The sequence below is a fragment of the Geospiza fortis genome, unplaced genomic scaffold, assembly GCF_000277835.1.
Source record: "Geospiza fortis unplaced genomic scaffold, GeoFor_1.0 scaffold54, whole genome shotgun sequence".
Lineage (NCBI taxonomy): Eukaryota > Metazoa > Chordata > Aves > Passeriformes > Thraupidae > Geospiza > Geospiza fortis.
The window spans coordinates 14,511,875-14,535,143 of record NW_005054301.1 but is presented as its reverse complement, the minus strand read 5'-3'; the positions used below and the strand labels follow the sequence as shown (position 1 = coordinate 14,535,143).

Below are 23,269 nucleotides of genomic sequence, written 5' to 3'. Positions count from 1 at the left end.
TGAGCCTCCATTGATTTCTGAAATTCCTTCTTGGAAATTATTCCTTTACCATCTGGATCATACTCTTTGAAAGCATCTGAATTAGTCAGATCTTTTAACTTCAGGAACATGTCAAAGAACTTCAAAATCATTTCTACATTGCTAGACGATTCTACAAGCGTGTCCACCATTTGTTTTCCAATAGTTCCATTTACAACGTTACCTAAGTAGTGTGTTATAATAGAAAGTTATTTGACAGCTACATTTTAAATAATGATATTTCATATTTCTGCTGAAAACAGAACAAAAATGTTCTTAAATATTAGTATTTTTTCTTCCAACATGCTTTTCTCTAGCAGCCAGCTATTTCGGGACTACATATATTCCAGAATAATTCTTAAATAAATATGAAGAATGTCTTTTCCCCCAAAGATTAAATAAAGGCAATTAAAAAGCAGTTTAGAAAGATGAACATAATAGTTGTTCTTTACACTAGGAAGTGAGAATAATGCTTTATAATAGGAAAGGGAGATAATCATATTTGACCAAAAAGCAGAACAGGTCCAACCTTCAAGTAGAGACAAGAGCATCACTACCATATCCTTTAGTAGATCTAGCAGCTCCTTAAGCAATTCAATCTGAGCAGAGTCCTATTAAAAAACAAAAAAAGGGACTGTAAGATTGTTTTTAATTTGTATTTATTTGGTAAACTAAATAAATTTAGAGAGAAATGGTATTAAAGATAATCAGCTAAATTTCATTCACATTATTCAGCAACATTTCATTGTCATTGTATTGTAATTGCTATCAGAAGTCTAATACAACATGCAACTTACTTACTGCAGCAGAGGTATCAACACCATAAACTTAAGCTTTAATAAAGCATTAAGGAGTACCAAAGTGCAGGTAAGGGACAGCAGAAACAAACAAAAAATATTGGTTGCTACACAGATCTGAAAGTATCTGTCAGAAGAAATCCATCCTTTTTCACTTCACTGGCAATGTTCAATGGCATAATGCATTACCACTCAAAGAGGACTAGAACTGGTTAGTTTAATTACAGAACATGGTAAGTCTAATGTAGATTTGTGTTTGACATTAACGCCCTAAATAGTATTCTCAAATTCTGATATACTTCTATAGGGTGGGAAGAAATCCTGTAAGTCAGAGGATAGCAGAGACACTGAATGAGAAGGGAAATTACTCTCTGCACTGTTGCATTCAGTGCAGAGCTTGAGTGCATGGATATTAAGCAGAAGTCACAGAAGAACACAGAATCCTGATGCTGTGGAGTGGGACTGTGCTCTGTACAGTGAAATGAACACTGCCTGTGCCCCCATGCTCTGTGTCTTTGGTTAATTAACTGGATAAGTTGACCAGATATCACACTCCCTCCCTGTTTGGGTCTTTCTTGGCTTTTCTCTTGACCCGTTTATGTTCAGTGCTTTTAATGGTGTTTCTTCTCTGACAGATCCTCCAGTTTTGGCAAGAGGGAGAAAGGGACCAAACTGCCACGTTTCTTATCAGAAAGGTATAATTGAGCCGTAAATGTCAAGTTTGGTTTTAGTGAAGGTGAGTGCACAGTGACAGTTAATGTTGAAAATACCTGTGAAAGTTTCATTTGCATATTGGCAAACACATGAAGAAAGCCAACAACTGCATCCCACAGCCTACTATGAGCCAGACTCTGTTGATTACCTATGCAAGGACCCTAAAAAAATTAAGAAAAACATATTTTCTATTCATGTCAAATAAACCAAAACAAATCAAAAAGAAGTTTCAGGCAGTCATGAAGCTACATGAGAACGTTTTCCAAGATCTCTGGGTATCTAGTGCACAAATACCAAATTGTATCCTGTTAAATACATACCTGTTTGCATGTTTTAGTTCTCACTTTACAATGGTCCAGTGATTTCATGTAACTTTATCAAAATTTCAAAAAAGTAAGTGCAAAGCATTTACAAATTGGTGAAAAAACATGATCATGCTGTGTGAGCGTGGAACTTCTCTGTTAGTACCTTGAGAAACACATTCTGTTTACCTGGATATATTCTGTAAGAGAATTGAATATTTGTTTGGTGACAGCCAAAGCTTTAGAAAAGTTACGTTGTCCTGATTCATCAATGACATCCTTTCCTGAATAGTACCAATAGAAGTCACTGATGGATTCCTAAGAAAAAAACAATGTTACATTTTCTAGGTTTGAATTCTCTAATGCAGTATTTACTGCCTGCATTTGTATCACCAAAACCTTAATCAGTAATTCAGATGAAATCTGGCATATCTTTGTCAATCTATTTCTCATTACAATAATATTTTTCACTCTCTTCAGAAGTGAACAATGAAATCCATTATCAAGCGTCTGATAGCACACAAAATTCTGAAATATCATCTGTTTTCAAAGGAAAAAAGATATGAAAAAAAAATTCTTCATTTTAGCTATCCCTTTAGAGAGAATTTTCATGTTTGATTCCAATAAAATGTGAATCTAAAGAAGTGAAGAAAAGCCAATATGTTATACTCCATTTTCATCTGTTTTTTCCTCACCTGAAGACGCAAGAGATAGTCAACAGTACTAATGATAATATTCACTGTTGTGGTGTTGCCCATCTGGGTACGTAAGTAATTTTGAAAATCTGAAATAAGAAGTGATTTGTGCTTGGTTAGTATACAAAGGAAAAAAATACAACATTATTTTTCTATTTTCATGGGGAATGCCTTCTTTTTAAATATCTTGTTGGATACAGATGCTTATGTTGTAGAAATTCAACTTTAGACCCAGTGTATATATAACTGGACAATTGTTATCCAGGTGACTTGGAACAGGCTTTACTAGTAATATGCTAAACACCAAAACTAAATTAAGACTTAAAAAATCAAATTGAATTCTGCAATTCAAATTGTTGTCATGCCAGTTTCCCCTCAGGAAACTTAATGCATTAGAGGAAAACATTGGTTCTATTGCACTCTGTTCAGGAACAGACTCATCACACATTTTCTACAAAATTAATTCAGTTCTCTTACCATTGTTATGCCCTTCACAGAGAAGTTGCAAAAATCTAAACAGATCTCGAGTAAATTCATCATGCTGCAAGACTTTTTCACCTTCAAAATATATAAATACAATGATTATGTGACAATTGTTATGATTAATTATGCAGAACACATAATACTACAGTAACCTTTTAATGTGGAATTTTAATAAAAGAACCAGTATTTAAAAGCGTTAAAGCAATTTAAAAGAAACAGACTGATAATAATGAAAAGAAAAACTGAGACAGAAAAAGCAGAGCCAAAGTATTTAGCACTCCAATGCATCCATGGTTAAAAAAACAACACTAATTTGAAAAAAAAAAAAGGCAACAGGATATATATCTAATAAGTAAATTGTTAGTCATAACTAAAATCATGCCTTAAATATGAGTGACACTTCTTTAATAAGCATCAAACTCTTCATCCAAGCTAAACACACAACCTGCTGCAGACCATAAAGCTAAACCTAAAGATATCTGAGAAGATGCAATGAGAGATTTCTCTCTGTATTTGCAACACACTTTTGCAACAATAGTATCAAAAACTGTAAACCCAAACATACCACGCTCACGAACGATGACTGTGGATCAAAGAAAAATAACAAGAATACAAGATAAGAATATTGGAAGTTACAATATTTTTCTTAAAAATTATTGCTAAAGATATTGTAAAGAAAAAAGCATATTCAGACCCAGAGCCTAGAGTTACTTATAGTAAGTTTAACAACAGAAACCTCAAGCCACAGTAAACAACAGTTCAAGTTAAAGAAGGAAGAACAAATAATGTTTGAAGCACTACTGGAATCAATTTCATTCTACTTACGAGTTCCTTCTTCAGTGACCATTCCCAGGCCTTCCGCTTTATTCTGTCTCTCAAATGCATTCAAGTCAAGAACACTTGTATTTAAAGAAAAGAAAAACAACAGCACAAACAGGAAAAAGGACTATAGTAAACAATGGAAAATCATTTTAATCTACAAAATTTCTAGAGGCCTTCAACTACTTCTCTTGACCCACTATGACATGCATTGCCTCATATTTTATTTAATACTCTTATTAAATAAATGAGCTTTTGATGAAACTAAGGGTCTAGCATCCAATTCTGACAAGAAATGAGTCTCAGGTCGTGTCTCACCACTTACCTAACTTCACTCCTGATAATGACATTCACGGTTTCAGGTACAAATGAGGAGTGGAAAAGGAGCCTGAAATATTACTCTATATATTGATTTAAACCTACCGCTAAAGGAGAACACTGCCATTGTTTCTCTCTCACACTGTTTTCCACTAGGGTGTCACAATGACTTTTACTATGTTGTTTCTGTATATATTATTACAGAATATTACTATATTGTAATATAACATGGTTATATTATTCAGAAAATGTATTGAATTTCTGATTCTATGTGTACAAGAAAGAAATGTAATCAGAGGTTCCATCTCTTCCAAGGTCAAAAGACACTGATATCTGAATTTTATTTTATTTTGTTAACTTGGCATAGCTCAGCACATGGAATAGCAAATCATGATTCTTCTCACCACCCAGTTAGAATACTTTCATTCAAACCCTCCAATAAAATTCTATCATTATCTAATTTTAGTTCAGTTAAATAGAAATGCAGTCACAAATTCAATCTAGTGACATGATTAAAACCAAAAGCATTTCTTAAAGCATCATTTTATTTTCTTATAATTTCTTATCTGTTCAAGTAATTTTATCAATTATAATAATTTACCTCTTTTAATGAATTCCTGAATAATACATATACACAATTGGTAATAATATGACAGCAGGGCCTGTTTGAGCAAATCCCTGCTAAAATGTTCTACATAAATGAAAAAATGACAAGGCAGATATTATTTAATTAGGCTGCAACTATTCAACAATAATTTCTGCAATGCAGGTCACAATTCCTTCCACATTTTATCCTCTATTCATACAGCTCCTCCACTTCTAATTCCCAGTCTACTCCTTCAGAGAGCTTCTAGTTCTTTAAAAGGCTGAAAAATGGAGGTCGTCTACTATAAGTGTAATCAAAAACACCAGAAATTTTATCTTCTGCAAGGGAGTCCTTTACCCCAACTAATTTGAACAGTTTTATCAAGGGAATGGACTACTAGAGTCTCACTGGTCACATGCCAACTCCAACAAAGCTGATACAAATGCAGAGGATTCACAAGAGACAGCGATTATGCAACTTGCCAGAAATGTGCAGAAACTGAGATCTTAGTAAAGCTCCACTGGCCTGTCTCTCCCTTAGTGGTGGCTCTTCTCCATCCTTGGAACCTACTGGACAAAAACCTTGAGGCATCTGGGATCAGTAAAGGAGCCATTATATTTTACTTTTCTGTCTCTTCAAACTAAGTCTTCAAAGGCATGTGCAGTCTTTTGCTTTATTTTCTCCTTTGGAAGAATACTCTAAAAGATTAACAGGCTGTTCCTGTGATTCACAAAACTTTCCCACAAGAGTTCTGCAACCTGTGACTCCTGTAATTTGAATCTAATGCATCCACCTGCACTGAGCAATAAGCCAGTGAATATGAATAAAACAGAACCTGTAAGAATGGAACTTAAGGTTTTACCTGCAGGACTGCATCAAGCCAGAGAGGCTTTGAAAAAATCCAGCATCCTTTTTCTCCTTCAGGTAGTCTAGCATTTTCTAAATGTTGTATATTTTTGAAGGGAAAAAATACAACATTAAAAACATACAATAAAAATAACTAGCAATTAAGTATTAATAGTATTTATAAACTAAAATAAAATAGTAAAGGTAATAAGTAGCCTTATAATTAATGATACTGAAATTATATGAATTCAAATGTTCCTGAATTAGTTCCTTGAAATGCAAATCACTGGCAAAAAAAATATAATTGCTCTTGCACTAAAAATACACTGACATTTCTTCACTGTTTGGCTTAAAATTAAGTACATCAATTTAAAAAAACAGGACACTAAAATTGTCAAAATTGCTTGCCTCATTTATGCAAGCAAGACTTGCAGTAGTTGGAAATGCATTACCTGTTGAACTATGGTGTTTCCACCATTTAGAATAGCAATACCAAGTTTCAGTGTTTCAACAACCATGGGTCCTGTATGACCTGTCAAAACAAGGATGCACTCCTTAAAACTTGTAGTTATGAGCTCTTCAATCAGAAATGCAGTCTCGAACTTTTACTTAGTGCAGTTGTTACTGACATTTATTTTGCCTCATTAAGTGTTGTATAGAAGCTGTTTATGATGTTTACATGATAAGTACAATGACATAACACACCTGTGAATACTTCAAAGACACCACAGAGCATTACCTTTGCTTGCACTGATCATCTGAAGGACCATCTCAGCAGCTCCACGATCATGCAAGCGAGCTTGCTGATAGAGAGTTCTCTGCTTTTCCATTTCTTTCTCCTGGGTTTGGGAACAAAATGAGAACAGACTACAGATTGGAATGGATCCAGGAAAAATAGGAAGATGAGAAATCTGAAGTTGTTGAAGACCATCTGCCTCCAAAATCCATGGGTTGTTTGACTCCAAAGCTTCAAAACACCCCATTTTTCTTTAATGTGAATAACCTAGTAAACCAGCTCGCTGTGTTCAACACACAATGTGTTATGCTATTTTTGCATTTATTCCACTGGACATATTTAAAGTACTTCCACATTAGATGATGAGAAAGAAATGGTATTTAAACTCTCACCTCAAATGTCTTTTCTTTATCTTCGTCTCCCTCTTCTTCTTCCTGACAGCTCTTTTGATGTTAAAAACAGAAATCACAAGATTTTGCTTATTAAGAAACATAATGCCTACTTTTGCTATACTATTTCTACAAAATTGCCAAATAATTTTTTCAAGCAATTACTGAAGGTATTAAGAAGATTTTAAAAACATTTAATTGCAAATATTTGTGCTTATCTGCACTAAGAAGGTGATATTCCCTAACGTGTGAGTATTTCAGGGTATTCATCCAGCTACATACACATCCTGTTAACTACAGGCTATATGTAATATATGTAATATAGCCTGCAGTTACAGGGTGCCATATCTCTATATCCATGATACTTCTCTTCACAGTCAAGCTCTCATCACAAGTCAGCTGTAATCAATATGTTGCAAAAAACTGACCTATCTTTCACAAACTTCAAGTATTAACCCAAAAATGATTACCCATAGAATGAAGATAACTAATGGGTTTAAACTGCTCAGGAGTTAATCATATGAAAAAAAAGTGTCAAGTGAAAGGAACAGGACTGCACCTACCGAAATGTTAAAGTATTGCTTTAACATAGGAAATTTCTCATTATACATATATGTAAAATTCTGAACTGCATTTGCTTCATTAATAATACAGAAGTTATTATCAAGCAGTCCATGTAAGAAACAGAAAGAAAAGATTTAAGAAACATCTAAAATCAATGGGAAGTACCTAAATGCAGTGAGGGATGGAGCTTGAAATTATGTACTCACTTTTGCCATCATGGCAGAATAGGCAATATATAGAGGATCATGTCCTAGATTGCTGTGAAGAGTAAAAATATTTTTAATTATTTTACGATATAGTAATATAAAGAATTCATATGCCTACCTTTTTTATTAAAAGGTATTTTATTAAAGTAGTCTACTTGAAAAGCTATTAATCTTGAAAACTGTGTCATGAAGGACTTCTCTTATCTAAATCCAAATCTCTAAGTTTTTACTCAAACAATTTAAAGATATATTTGTGCATTCGACTTAGTCATTTTGGGTCATCATTGGCTGTTGAAGGTGCAGAAAAGTAATATGGAAGTATAAATTAGAATAATTATAAGTGTTAGATGGCAAGATTTTATTAGTCATACAGAAAAAGTATATGAAACTCTGGAATATTCATAAAAATCTAATCATTCTAATCAACAATCTGAAGTCAAAACAGAAGCTGGCAATGAGATTCATAAACATCAACAAAACCTTTTCTGACTTACTGAGTGAAATGTAATGAATATCAAAACCAAGAACACACATCTATTAATTACCAGGAGAGATCAGGGCAAGGTACTCTGATTAAACCTGCAGTTTCTGTAGAATTCATGTTTCCAGGAGAAGTCATGCTCAATCATTTTTACATTGGGTATTTAAAAGCTTTTAAAATGTCAAAAATAGTCAATATTTATCTCATTGTAAAGGTTATACTCAGTTTAAATACAGGAAAACTCTAATGAAACTAAGAGGGAAAAAGGTTTTTACCATGTACAATAATGAACTACACTTGTGTTAAATCCATTTGGTAATGTTACTAAAAGTTCAGTTACTGTGTGCTTTTACTCAATGGGCTTTTCCACACAGCTCTTTTACCTTCTCTCTGTAAGAGCACTGCGACTAAAATAGAGGATAATCTGATGAAGTGGATCAGGATGGTTTTTCTCAGTCTCTTCTTCTTCCTCTTCATCTTTTTTTGGAGATGTCTGTCTCAAGATTTAGAATATAAAAGTTAAGCTTCATAAGCAAGAAAAAAAAAATCAGTAATTAAGCTTAGGAAAGGATTTCAGTAATTTTATTCTATCCAATTTACATTAACTGCCTGTATTAATCTTTTTCAGGAGTTTACAGTATAACCTGCAATTATGTGCCTGTTTGATTCTGAAGAGATAAGAGTATATGGTTTTTATTCATTGTTTTTGTAACTTTAGAATTTTCTCATTTGCAAGGTATTGAGAATGAGAATGGCGAAATCTTGGGGAAGCCTTACTAAAGAGAAATCATGCATCTCCAGCTGAACTGAAAGGAAGTTCTAGCTCAATTATTTTGTAGTAGATACTGGAATAATTTTTAATAACATCATCAGATACATCATATTTAGACTAGCACTAGCCACAATCTTTTCATATATCATTTTCATTATTGTAAACTTCAAACATTTTTGGCAGTTAAAAATATAACATAGAGCTGGCCAAATATCAGATTATTATCCTTACCTTACTTGTGTTATCACACCTTTGTACAGTTACTAGTTATTGTCGATTTATTGTAATTACAGTAATTATTTTAATTATAGAAGTTCAATTCTCTAGGAAATCTGAAAGAATTGCAGGCACTGCTTTGATTAATGACCTCATTCTTTCCTTTAGCAGGAAGAAACAAAGTCAAACAGACTGACCATGTAATTGTCCAGAGCATGTGAAGAATGTCCCTACCCAGGGCAGGGGGTTGGAACTAGATGATCTCTATGGTCCCTTCCAACCCAGAGCATTCTATGTCTCTACAATATCAGATATAATGACTCTTTAAGAAGCACAACATGACTGCTTCTATTAACACTGAAGCACTTCCTGATGCATCTTCATGTGATCCATGAAGCTGTATATTAACTTTCATGGTGTCTACAGACTGTGGACATAAGCTCCTTGGAGGTATTTTTGACCAGTTAACTACACAGAGGGAAGAGAAAGAGTAGTAGGCATTCTGAGCCAATGTTCACTACCAAAATCCGAAAGTTTACCAATCACTTTTATCAAGTACACAGGTAAACTGCATTTTTGCTGAATATGGCTGCATATATTAACTTATCCTTATGATGCATCAAAAAGGAGAACAGCAAAAATAATTTGTATCAAAGCTGAAAATGTTAACATTAATTATGCATAAAAAAATTTAAAAGGGAAAAGGATCAATAGTATCAAGCTTTAAAAACACCCCATAAAACAATATATACAAACATAGAAACTACCATAATGACAAGAACAGTCTGACTGTTCATCTAATCCATTTCTCTTCCCAAGGCATAGATCACCTTAATGCACTTCAGTGTGCATCAAAGGACAATGTCTTTTTGACCACAGCACAAAATGACCTTATGCTCTGAAGCATAAGGATTAATATTTTATAAGTTTACGCATACAGTACACAAAAATTAAATATATTTTATAATAGATACATAGAATACACACTGAAGTGGGCATTGAAATATATGCCCAGTTATGTCAGTACTTACAGCCAAATCCTGAACTAGTTTCTCCTCAAATGAATATTCCTCTGTTTCTATCCAAAAGTTCTGATAGCCATTGAGGAAGAGGTTAATAGAACGGTGCCTGGGGGGGTTGTGAAAGTGAGATCAAGAGGGGTAACGGAACAGAGTATAACAGCTCAGATGGTTAATGGTTAGTAAGGATACATATTTGTACAATTCTGATCCTCTGATTGGTCAGTGAAACAAAATGCAAAACATAACTAACATTTAGTGACAAACCTGCAGGTACTTTTGAACATTCTTACTGTTTTTATACACATATGTATACATTACTTTTTATTTTGAAGGCTAAGAGAGGCCTAAAATAAATTATACATGAAACTGCAAGACTGATACCTTAATGCAAGCATGAGAAAAACACACACTTGAACAGACTGAGAATGAGTGAGTCGGGTATACATCTACAAGGTGTAAATCCAAATTACTAGATTTAGAACATCAAGACAGCAGACACTGGCCATCAACACCAAAATAACTATCAAGGGCTTTCCAGCATAGTATCTACAGACAATCATTGCCTTCTTCCACAGAAAGAAGCCTAATCTCAGCTTCTTGTCTTCCAGTTCTAAATCAGGGCAGTATTAGCGTGTCCTCAAAGAAGTTGCATTAGAAATACAGAAAACCTTCTCTATGAAATGACCAATTTTAGAAAACTCTAAGTCATATTAATTACTACTGTATACTATTCGTTAATTTAACTTTCCACAGAAAATAAACTCATGGCAATAAGACTACACATAATAATAGCAAAATAAATCTGTCTTCATATTATTTTGGGGAAAAATTTTTTTCTGAGCTGCACTATATGAAGCTAGAAAGGCTGTTCCATGCAGCCTTTTCATTTACTTTTATCAGTTGCCACCAAAAAAGCTATAAAAATGCACTGCATATACACCATTAAATACCTTTTAAATACAATGTGCACACAAATCAGTATTTTATAATGGAATAGCTGTTGAGTCAACACTTTAGGCTCACTTGCTGACACTGGTGTTGTTTTATTATAAAATTTTGAAAACTGACCAATCAGAATCCCCTCTGAAAATTGTACAAATTCATGTTTTTATGATAATATCAAATCATGGCTGGGAAGGAAGAAGTGGGCGCATAAGCAAGAGGCTCTCCACAAGTTACATTACCGTTAACTTGAGTATAAGCCTGTCATACTGAGTTTTTTCATGTACTTTTTCCAGCCAAACACGTTGAAAGGTGCTCAGGAAGAAATTGCTAATTTTGTGTCTGAAGAAAAGCATATAGGTTTTCATTGAAGAAAGGCACAAGTTAAATTCAATAAAGTAGTCAGATAGAATGTATCGTAAACTCTGCTTGAAAAATTGCCATGTACAACTTTGCTGTATCTATGTGCATATACAGATGACAGACAATAAGACAAAGTTTTTTCAAATTAATTTCCTTGAAACATCAAACACAGACACGTCTCAGAGAAAACACTTATCACATAACACACTTTTTCAAAGCCATGCACATTCAATAAACAGAGAGCATGAAGAATTACTACTTCCTAACTTAACTGATGTTTAATTCATTGAAAAATATTTTTTTTAATGTAGCTATTTGTTTTGTATCTACAGGGACTTTTCATCAAAAGGATTTCCTAGAATATTTGTGGCAGAAGTTAAAGTAATTTTTCAGTGATTTGACAAACACTTTCATATCAATAGACATGTCCATTTCTGAAGTATCTTACTGAAATTCCTAAAAATTGATAGGCATTAGAGTGAGTTTTGCAGAAAATTATCTTAAGATCTGAGATTAAAATTAAACTATACTGAAAGCCACCTAAATATCTGGAAAATTTTCAAAAGAGTAAGCTTATTATTTACTGAAGATTTATCTTTTCTAGGATAAAGGAAAGGTTAATAGCATAATATTTGTTTACTGCACTTTAAATTAATTGATTCTAGCATCAAAGAACTAACATTCCCAATACAAAGCTGCAACTAAAATGAAGAAATAGACAAGATAGAGGGCTGCATTTTAAACTCTGGCTCAAAGAGATTTAAATAGCTCCTAGAACAAATCATACCCCACTTGAAATAATCTCCCTAGAGTTCAGGCACGTCTGAGCAACACTGTCAATTTAGATGATGGAGACTGTTATAATAGTGTGATAGCCTTATTTTCCTGTCAGGATCCTATGATTTATCTAAAGTGACTATAAGCTAGTGAACTTTAAAACTTTGGTTTGAACCTGTCAGCTGAGCAACATACCCAGAAGTTTGCTCATGGCAGCAGGATCAGGATAGATGACCTTTAAAGGTCCATTCCAACCCAAACTTTTCCACGACTTTAAGATTTTAAGTTTAAACTGTGTTTTCACTCTTGTTTGTTTTGAAGTACAGAGAACACCATTAATTGTCAAAATCGTTTTATGAGGGTTCATTTTTAGCAACTACAAAATGAAATAGCAGGGTAGATTTGCCTCATATTCATATTTAAATTAGGAGTAAACTGGTCCACAAAATCTACCAAAAGTTTGAGAACAAAAAGCTTGAGGAAAGTTTTTAACACAAAAACATTTTTAAAAAAATTACAGACATATAAATGTTCAATTTTAATATGGTATCATTCCATATTTTATTAAAAATTAAAAAGTCAAGAATTTAAGGATTCATAACCCACTTTGCCTCTTGGCAAGCGTTCCATCAACCTCAAATATAAAAAATAAAAGTGGGTGCTTTGTAAGGCAAAAAAGGAGGAGCCCTTTTAACATTTGCGTGGTCATGCATTTATTCTAAACATTTTAAGAATTTACAATCACAGAATATGGTTGTGAAAAAAAACCTTGCTCACAAAAAGGTTGTACTGAAATGGTATTTCTTCATACCACTTCCTCTTGTTTTGCCAAACACAGCTCTTGAAGATGTGAGGATTGATACTGGGTGGTTTTTTATGTTGTATTTAATAGTCTCCATTTTATGGTTCTTTAAAGATGGCCTGGTGGTAGCATAATAACTTGGAGAAGTTACTGTAATCTAGAACTACTCATTTTTGTAAAGGAAGGTTGTGAAGGTTGTGTGCTTTTTATGGTATAAACTGGCTTTTTATTTGTCCTGTGCGAAACTAATATTCCTCCAGTGTGTTAGTGGCACAGCTGCAGACCTTCAGCTAAAGACCTTTACAGCAAGTGTGTAAAGTTGCTTTAATAAACAGATTTTAAAATCCAACATAACCCTTCAATCAAAGACTTTGCCAAAAATCTTTCAATAATAATATTAAACACAAAAAGTGAAAAATTGCAGAAGAAGAGAAGCAAATGTAATTAAACATGTGCTTAACTTCTATCTGAATAAAACTCAGATTTTTTGAGAAGAAACAGAGTAAAGGAAGTTACTCCAGTTATGTATCATCTTATTACTCTGCTGAAAGCAGTAGATGGATCCAGGCGCAGGATGCATTTTATTTTGGACTTTGTGGTATCTACATTCAACTGGAATAAGAAGCAGAGTAACATAGAAATCTAAAATATCATTGTGCAGTGCTCTCTGCACTGCACTGTCCCAAAAGTCACTTTATTTCATATAACATTCTGACGTAGTAGTGGAAGACTGGCCCAGACAAGCTACAGAGCATGAAGTGTTCATGCAAACGGAGAGGAAGAGCCATACAAAATTAACAAAAAATAAAAAAAGAGGAAAAAAAAGACAAAACACAGGAGAATAAAGAATAAAAAGAGCAACAAATCAGAGACAAAAATGGACAGAAACAGCAACATCTGAATGGTTTTCACAGATAAGTTGAGGAACTATACAGAATAACTGACAAAAATGAAAAATGTAACTCTTATGGTGTTTTCCCACTCAGGTTATTTGCCATGAGATGACTATTTTGCTCCTGTGAGGAATTAGCTGATGACTAATCAATTCTTGTCTCTTAAAATTACATACACCTAACAATCAACATACACCTAGGTAAACACACAAGCAGTGTTTGGACTCAGTAAACAATGTAAGCAAAAGTTATGAAGTAATAAACCTTTCAGCCACTTACCTTGGCAGGTTGTATAATGGTGCCATTCTGAAACATGCAACAACAGCCCTTTTGCGTTGTTTTGACAGAAGTTTGTGCCAAACAGCTTTTTTTGATCTCAGTGGTTGTTCAACCTATGGGAAAATATCTTCTATTATATGCAATGGAAAACTTTCAACTTTCATCAAAAATTTTTCTATGCAGCTAGTGGTTAGCTAGTTAGCAAGTAGGAAATGTTACCAATGCTCTGCCTCATTTGAAAAAGAATGTTCTTCTGGGGCTTTATTTTTTTTATTAATAAGGAAAAATACTGGGAACCTTCTATATAGAAATCTCTCTATTTATTCAGACAAGAATATTCAAGATGTTAGAATACCTCGTGTGGGACTACTTGGTAAATTTCAAAAGTTGTTATTTTGTCTGTTTCTAACAATGCATATTCAGTTGTTCATGTGAAGGTATTTCCATGCTATATCATTTGTGAATGGAACAGATTAACTTTATGTAGTAAAAGCACAAGTTCCTTTATTTGAATTCCATCAACTGGATGAACAGGCAAGCAACTCAAAAGTTGCTAGAGCATCCTATGATGCAGAAATAGGAGACAGGCTAAACTCAGTATATTAAAAATAAGTGCACAAGCAAACACCTCTTCCTAAAATCAAAATGGTTTTCAGCTACAGCATGGGGATAATTTATGTGCTATTCATCACATGACTGTTCATGCAGTTTTGCAGAAATATATCCTGAGTTTTCCCTGCAGCTAAATGGAGGCACTTCAACAGATTACATTGAAAACTTTCATATATGCACATCTGTATGTGCATGGGTACTTGCATGCACACATGTACAAAACCCTAAGTTTTATCTGGACACTTTAATGCTAACAGTCACTGTACCTGAAATAATCTCTGCAAGGAAAAATCTGTTTTTCAAAAATAAACGCAGTATAGACATTTGGCTTTTTACCTGCTCCAGATGATACAGAGCAGCTGATATCCTCTGCACACGTTCCACATTTTTCTCAGGGTCAGTAGGTCCATCACTCTTTAAAATGTCTTTGTACAGATTTAGCTGCCATTTCACAGCTGGATCATCAGACTGAAACCCAACATATTTCATTTGTAAGCTGCTGAATGAAGACACTGAATTTGACCGATACCACTTCTACTCCCATAGTATAATAAAGAAGCTTATAAATATCCCCAATTTCTGTCCCCTTTCAGAGCAAATTAACATCTGCTAGCTCCTCAAAAAAATGGCATTGATTCTATATATTATTGGGCAATTCAATTATTAAGCAAGGTTCTGTATTTTTACTTCATGAAACCATATATAGTACCTTACAACTTATTTATTCCTCTTAACTCCATTAAAAGTAAGGAAGCAGATTTAGTACTGGGATTGAGTTTAATTTGCAGAGACTGTAAAGCTGTTTGGAGTCTGGAAAAGACAGCCAGAATTTCAGTAGGTGAAGATTTATGGCCAAAGTTTTTGGTTTTTTCTTTTTTTTTTTTTTCCTTGCAAGACAGAAATAGGAAAACCGCATTAAAGTACTTCTTATGTTCATTTTAATGTATGCAATCACAAATTTATAGCAAATAGACAGTCAACTTCCATGACAGATAAGTGAGGTACTCTTATTGTGTTCAAACACTGTAGGCAATGATCTGAATTATTCTTAATTTACAGATTGATGAGGACTCCATATTGGTATTACTTTTGACAGTGTATTCAGCATATGAGTTGTAGGAATATAAAAGTACTTGTGAAACTCACAAGTGCTAAAATGACACAAGCTTTTTGTATTTTATTATATTTTATACATATTTTATTTTATATATATCACTTTAAAATGTATCTATTTTTAGAAATATCTAATTTAATCATTATTGAAAGCTAGATTCAAGCAGAAAAGCTGAAGTAGTTGAGTTTCAGTTTTATTTTCTTCTTGGATCAAGTTGATTCTAAGTAATTAGAGCTTTAAGACTATCAGTATCTCAATTCTTCACACTTGTCCCATTCTGATAGATCTTCCAGAAACTTGACTACACCAAACAAAGCTACAAATAAGGCACTTATTGCAATGAAATATCAGGAAGAATAACTTTAAAATTGAAACCTTTCCAATAGCTTTTTTTAGAATACTTTAAAATGTATTACAAAAAACCAAAAAACCAAAAAAACGGTTGCACCTTCAGTGTTTTGAAAGTGCACATTGGCATCTAAGACAGATTTTTCTATATTACCTTTTCCTGCAAGTGTAAGTTGTTGCGTAGGTGCTCTTTGACTTCCTCATCTGTGTCCCTCTGCAGAAAGGTAGAAGTATTTTTCAGTTCAGACTATGATTCATTTCACAAGAACTTTTACAACATAGAACTGCTTATATTCCATATTGAAATGTAATCTCTTTTGCTTTCAAAGTATGTAAGATGTCAGAAGGGGCAAAGGCTTAATTTAACCATAAAACAAGGGTTAAACTTTGAAGGGAATTAAAGCTAACTAATTGTAGTTCAGTATTTGGTGCAAAAGAGCATGATTATATAAAACTGCATGTGGTATACAAATGGAAAATAACAGGGAAATATGGCACCTCTATATACACTTTTTTTAAAAAAAAAAGCACAATAATTAGCAGCTATAATTGCTTATAGTACATACAGATATTTAATTATATTGACTGCTTAGATTTCTATGCTTCAAAATTAATTTTAGAAAGTTCTGCTTATTTTTGCACTAAAAACTATTAAAAGCACACACTTACATGGCTGTATCTAGTCTTAGCCAAAGAGATGAGCTCTTGGTCTCCAGGAGTGCACATATTCAAACCAATAGGAAGCATCTTTTTAAGTGCAGCCACAATCAAGGATGTTTGTATGGAGTACAAATCTCCTCTACGTTTTGATTTCTTCCTCTCTTGATCTTGTCCTCCAGACTATAAGTTTAAAAAAAAATTAAAAGGGGGAAAAGAAAAGAAAAAAAGAAAAATTACTTTAATTTTCTGATCACATTCTTCTCCAACATGCTCTTCCCCTTATGGTCCAAGGAAACTATGTTCCTGATGTAGTACAAATAATTAAAAATGCTTCACTAGAGGAAGGGTGTATAGGCTTGGTCAAAAAATGTAAAGGAATAATTTTGATATGCACCAGTGCAGAAAATGCAGTAACAGTAATGTGGTAATAGGAGTCACACACTTTTGTGTTGTGTGCATTCATACATATGATTTTGACAATACTTTCTGGATCTTACCTTTCAAATCAGAAACAATCCTAAAATTAGGAGCTGAATCATTCTCAGGGGACACTATTATTTGTCCAATGTTACAGAAACAAATTTAGGATGTTTACCTTTTTGTAAGAGATTTATATAAAGATAGTTATCCAGGGTCTGAATGAATGAATATTGCCTGACTTGTCTCATCTGAAAAACAGTGTTATTTAAAAGGCTTTGATTCAATGTTATAAAATGCCAATTAATTAGTGCCTCTGGTAAAGTGCTGCCCTTTGGCTTTGGATAATATGAATAAATTTGGGACAAAAAATTTAGAATTTTGTATCTTTGGATATCATCATTAATAGGAAAAGGAAAACAAAAGAGACAGCAGTAAACAGTACAACAGAACAAAATTTGCCCTATCTTCTTATGACAGACACTGTACAACATATTTCACATCCAACTTTTCCTTTATGAGACAGAACTAAAATCTTTCAAACAGACCCGTATATTTAATGAACACACAGTAAACAGCAACAACATCAAACAGCCCAGTTCTGAATTCTGTACCCAGATTAAACTCCTACTTATACTCAAGGGGAGTTTTGCTTAAGATAAGATTTCAGGACTAGGCCTCCAGGCTTGTACAACACTACAAAATTACAAATGCTTTCATTTAACCCTCCACATCCTTTCCCTTTCATCAATTAGGATTTACTGTTCTAATAATAGATTGTGTAGTTCCACATAAGGATACGGCAGAATCCATTGCAATTTATTATTTCCCAATTAATGCCTCACTATTATCACAGTAATCACTGGAAGTAAAAAAGCAACTATACATATTCTATTTGGTGATAAATTTTGGCAAATTCCATCTTCTAGATGGGAAATCTCCCTCTACAGAGCTTGTGTTAAGTATTTTGCAAGTGTGAGGGAACACGCAATGGATGTGGCTTCCTTTCTTAAGGAACTAACAATTGCAGTAGAGTACTTTGCCTCAAAGCTTTGCTTTTCAAAGTGCCTTAGGAATAGTGATGCAATGGCTTTAATAATGAAATTATTTGTACTCTACATTGACAGCAGACAAACAAATCCCACAATGTATCACTGTACTCCAGTGGCGTCACTATGCATCTTAAATAAGGAATAATCAAATACATAGTAGATATATTTTTAAAAGGAAAAAAAGGAATGGGAGGGATACTGGTTTCTGCATCTTTTATGCCAGTGGACATTTTGCACATCCAATTTGCTTTATGTTCATATGAAATTAATAAGATTGTGAACCTTAAAACTGGAGAATTTCAAAACATGAAAAGAAGATCCATTCTGCCTTTGCCATAAATTCTGCTGCCTGTGAATTCACTTCTCCAGCTGCTAAATGTATAAATAGAGTCACAGACTGAAACCTAAATGACAATGGAATTTTGTCTCTTTCAGTTCTAATATGCACCTATGTACACACAATACCTGCATTGCCTATGTAAAGAGCATTAAATCAGATATATTTTGCCTAAATAATTAACTGTGCTAAAAGGACCTCAACAGGAGGAATGATATAATTTGGTTGCCTAAAAGTGTGCAATAGCCTTACTTGTTTGAGAATTTAAACACACAAATGGATATTTCTGAAAAAAATCCATATGCCAAAAACCAATTACAGATTCTTTAGTAGATTAATAATAACTAAATACACAATGAAAAGGAAGAAATAATTTATTTACACTAAAAAATAGCTAAAACTGGTTAAGATTATAGATATAATATTTTTTTAATTTCCATCCCCCTTTGAGCTTCTGTTCTTTGAGATTACTATGAGGGCAGTCGTTAAATCCTACTCTGTATACCTGGAGAAGTTTGACAATAGCAAAGCATGAAATCAGGTTATTAGTTTAACAGAGCTTTTCCCTTTTAAACTCATGTCTCTAGTTTAATTGATTAAGAGCTCTTCACAGCATCATGTGTGCTTCTCAGCACACAGGGTACAGGGAAAGATGAAAGGATTTATGCCCCATTTTGCTGCTTATTCTACTTCACCCATGAAGAATGCACCATAGGTCAGAAAGTGCTCATCTATTTTAGAAATTCATATTAAATAAAGAATATGAATGATGCAAAGGAAAGTGACCTATAGTTCACTGAAGGAAAAGAAATCTTCAAATACATTAAATACATAAAAGAAATAAGTGTTATTCTAAAGCTGTGTCACACCTCACACCTTTAGTAAAAACCATTTTACTTTTGGAAAAAGCTAGGATATGAACTGTATATCTTATTTAAACTTATTGGATTCAATACAATCTTCTATTCACCTACAAATGGGGTAGAAATTATAGCACGTTTCTCCCAAATATTCTTCTTGAATATCATAAACCAAATACATCTTTCTAATGACTCTACTTAGACATTTCTTTTACAATGTCTACTTCACTATTTTAGCAAAAAAAAAAAAATGCAGAAGGACAGCAGAGGCAGAATGTACATCTAAAATAATTTTTAAAAGGTAGCTTTAGTACATTTTCACATTAAGCGGTATTTAGGAGTGCCAAAGAGAATTTCATCTGCTCTGATCAAAGACTGCTGCTTTAGCTGGGACAAAATTTATAGTAGGTGGAACCTGGTGCTTCACTTTGTGACGCCACTGCTATGATCAATGGAAAGAGCTTGGAGCCTGATCATCTCTAAATCTAAAACAAAGACACATCATGCACTTTGACCTGTACCTTTACTTGCATGGCCTGTATGAAAGAAAAATAAAGGGGAAAAAAAAAGCATAAGTAAAAGAGATGAAAGGATGATAATTTTACAAGTTACTTATAAACTTACTCAGCTTTATGAGGACAGTAAAAATATAGTAAGCTCATAGCTGAAACAATAGACTGTAAATGCATAACCAAATAAGATCTTAGTGAAATCAGCTTAATCTTTATTGAATGATTGAACTTCTGAATTTCTATTGGTGTTCTACCATACACTTCCATTTCTTCCTTGCACATTTAAGGACATCCAGTAAGCTAACCTATCAATACACTGATTACTGCATCTCTTCCCAATCTTGTTAAAGGAAGAATGGTGTCTGGAACTCTGGATTATCCAGTAATGAAAAATATTAACATTTTCACAAAAATAGCTCTTTCTACCACTTTTCCTCACCAATATATATTTGAGAAAAAAATGTGTTTAGAAAGCAGACTGTCACTGGCAAGGTATAGCACTAAATTTACAGATCTAGTTTCCCATTGCATAGCTAATTACTCTTTTTAAGACAGCCTGAGAGAAAACTTTAACTTGCATATCTCAGCAGTACCCATTTTGGAAACAATATTATAAACTCAGTTGTAACTCTCATACATACAGAGGATTTTCCCCATCTATTATATTAATACCATAAATACACTCAAATAAATATGTATTCCATAGTCAACATTATATTATAATTGTGTCAGGAAATCTTAAGAAAATAACAACAAAACCATTTATTTTTGGTAAGATAAATTAAACTATTACTGAAAAGACTCCTCAACCAGGCATAGGAAAATACTATAGAAAGCTGTAGGTTAAAAACAAGAGAAAAAACCACATACAAGCCCTCACTTCTGTCATTCTGCCCTAAAAGTAACTTCCTTTACTTGTGATACCTGAATAAGTTTCAAAATGTTGATGCCAAGGTATTAAAATCTTTTTATAGCCTACTCAATTTATATTACATAGTAAGAAAAGCAGGTACAAGAAAAGCAAAGGACTAACACTCGTGTTAGAATCTTATTATCTTATTATATTTAATACCTTCAACAAAAAGCAAATTTTAATTTAAAATTTCAGTTGTGTGAAATATGTAGAGGCTGCATAGACCTGGCTCAGCAGGTATATACAGGTGTATGTATACACTAAAGGTAAGGAAATGTTAATTATATTTATTGTAGCTGACCATAAAAATAATCCACTCCTGATTTACCTCAGTACATCCAAAGAAAATGTATTCTATGCAATTGAAATACTCTCAAAGAGGAGATCTAGAATTCCTGAAGAAAATACTAACATAAAATCCAGTAACTATTGTAAATCTGCAAACAATGTGGACTACATGTTACAGATGGGCACAAACAACCATTTTGTTTCATAATAAGAACTTGCATTTTATGATGGCCTCTAACTTCTATAATGGGTTTACTCAATCCATTCTTAAGAATAGATTATAAAAATTAATGAGGGCAAGTAAAATAAAACTCCAGTAGGATATGTAAATGTTTAAGAACTGCAGATGTATATCCAGCCACACATTCATTTAGATTCCAAAACTGACTCAGAAAAACAGCCCACATTCATATTACACAGTTATTATGTATATGTGAATGTATACATTCAGTCTTCTATTCCAGTTAACTGAAAAACACTATAGGACATAATTTCCTCTTAACCAAAAAGCTATTTTATCAAGAAACCTATGAAGGGTTCCAAAATAACAGACTAGTGGCGTTGAATGTGTTTAAATTCTCCATTTCAACACTTCTATCACAAATCTGTATTTCAATGTGATCTAAGTTACCAGTCTCTCTCAGACTGGAAGTTCTCTAACTTACCATTCCCCTCCGAGCATTCTGCTGCCATATTTTTAGAAAAGAAAAATTAAATTCTCAGCTGTTAATACGTTTATTTGAAAAGCTAGTAACAAAGTTAATATAGTATAATAAAAATACAATGGATACTTAATTAATTTCTTGATTTTAATGATGAGTAGTTTGTTACCATGGATATTAGCTACTAATAAGTAACATAATGCTACTCCTTTCTCCTCTGCTTTCTTTTGTGGCATGTAAGGATATAGAACCTTCTGTGCAGGATATATTACACCTTACACTCTGATAGCACCCCAGTATTTTTTATCAGGAACAGCAGTGAGTCTCTGTCTCTGTTACCTAAGGCAGTCTGAGATCAACCTGGGCCTTAGTCCTTTGGGAGACCACAAAATGCTCTGTCCTGGGCCCACTGTCAATAGCCAAAGTTCCTATTCAGTTTTCTACTTTGTCATGCTTGATAAATATTGGATAAGATTGCTTCCACTAGAAATAATGTGAATAAAGAGGAATAAGTAATAGAGAGGAAAAGGCTAATTATTCAGTAAACTTGCTACTTTTTGAGATAAATGTTAATATTAAAGCAAGAAATGATAATGTTCCCTAATGTAATGTCCTCTACTGATCAATGTCTAAGGATAGAAATAAATATCAAACCTGCAAGAAAACCTGAAATCCAGTTACTTAGAGAATTTCTTGTTTCTTTTAACCTATGCAGTCTTAAAAAAAAGCCAACAAAACAGATGTAAATCTATAATTTATTGGATGTGCTGGGTTTAGACCACTTATATTTTATATTATGAAATATTAGCAATTTCCTGCTTTGAAACCATGTATAGAAAACCAATACAACCCTTCTAAAAGACACTTCATATATTTCTTCATGGTATTTAAGTCATCATGAAACAAGCATCTAAAATATCAGCTGTTCTGCAATCATGCCTGCCATTACAGTATCATATTAATAAAATATTCAGTCATGAACAATACAGTATTTTCTTTCTTTCTTTCTTTATTAGCAATAACCATGCACAGTGTCCTGGAACACCATAAGTTGACATTGATTTGCTTACAAAAAATTATATGCATACAAAATCTCCAGAATCTCTCTGTACTATATACCCATGGAATAAAAACATATTTACATATGCATCTACACCCCTGTTGCAAATATATTAATACAATTATTCATACATAGGATATCTGCATACTTAAATATACACATTAGGCATTTGAAAATATAATCTCAAAGTCAGATTTGGGTGATAGAGATTCTTGATGTTAAATTCCTGTGGTTTTATCAAAATCCACTCCTCATTTACCTCAGTATATCCAAAGGAAATGTATTCTATGCAACTGAAATACTCTCAAAGAGATCTAAAATTCCTGCAGAAAATGCTAATATGAAATCCCCAAACTATTGTAAACCTGCAAGTAGTACAGTAGGAGACCTACCTATTCCTTATTTTGTAAAGAT

At 33.2% G+C, this 23,269-nt stretch overlaps 1 protein-coding gene across 1 annotated transcript in view; it reads right to left on the bottom strand.

The window, feature by feature from the left end:
* The window catches only part of RYR3 (ryanodine receptor 3), a 194,011-nt gene that overhangs the window by 21,911 nt on the left and 148,831 nt on the right, over positions 1-23,269 (bottom strand). Inside the window, exons 70-89 of the mRNA XM_005417515.3 lie at positions 19,942-19,956; positions 16,764-16,934; positions 16,249-16,308; positions 14,969-15,100; positions 14,021-14,133; positions 9,974-10,070; positions 8,338-8,447; positions 7,474-7,525; positions 6,707-6,757; positions 6,318-6,417; positions 6,031-6,110; positions 5,595-5,671; positions 3,835-3,908; positions 3,575-3,592; positions 3,004-3,084; positions 2,527-2,615; positions 2,021-2,149; positions 1,586-1,690; positions 548-629; positions 1-202 (exon numbers count right to left, since the gene is read on the bottom strand). The exon at positions 1-202 is cut by the window's left edge and continues 1,045 nt beyond it. Of these exons, the coding sequence (XP_005417572.1) occupies positions 1-202; positions 548-629; positions 1,586-1,690; positions 2,021-2,149; positions 2,527-2,615; positions 3,004-3,084; positions 3,575-3,592; positions 3,835-3,908; positions 5,595-5,671; positions 6,031-6,110; positions 6,318-6,417; positions 6,707-6,757; positions 7,474-7,525; positions 8,338-8,447; positions 9,974-10,070; positions 14,021-14,133; positions 14,969-15,100; positions 16,249-16,308; positions 16,764-16,934; positions 19,942-19,956 (1,838 nt within the window). The remainder of the gene's footprint in view (positions 203-547; positions 630-1,585; positions 1,691-2,020; positions 2,150-2,526; positions 2,616-3,003; positions 3,085-3,574; positions 3,593-3,834; positions 3,909-5,594; positions 5,672-6,030; positions 6,111-6,317; positions 6,418-6,706; positions 6,758-7,473; positions 7,526-8,337; positions 8,448-9,973; positions 10,071-14,020; positions 14,134-14,968; positions 15,101-16,248; positions 16,309-16,763; positions 16,935-19,941; positions 19,957-23,269) is intronic.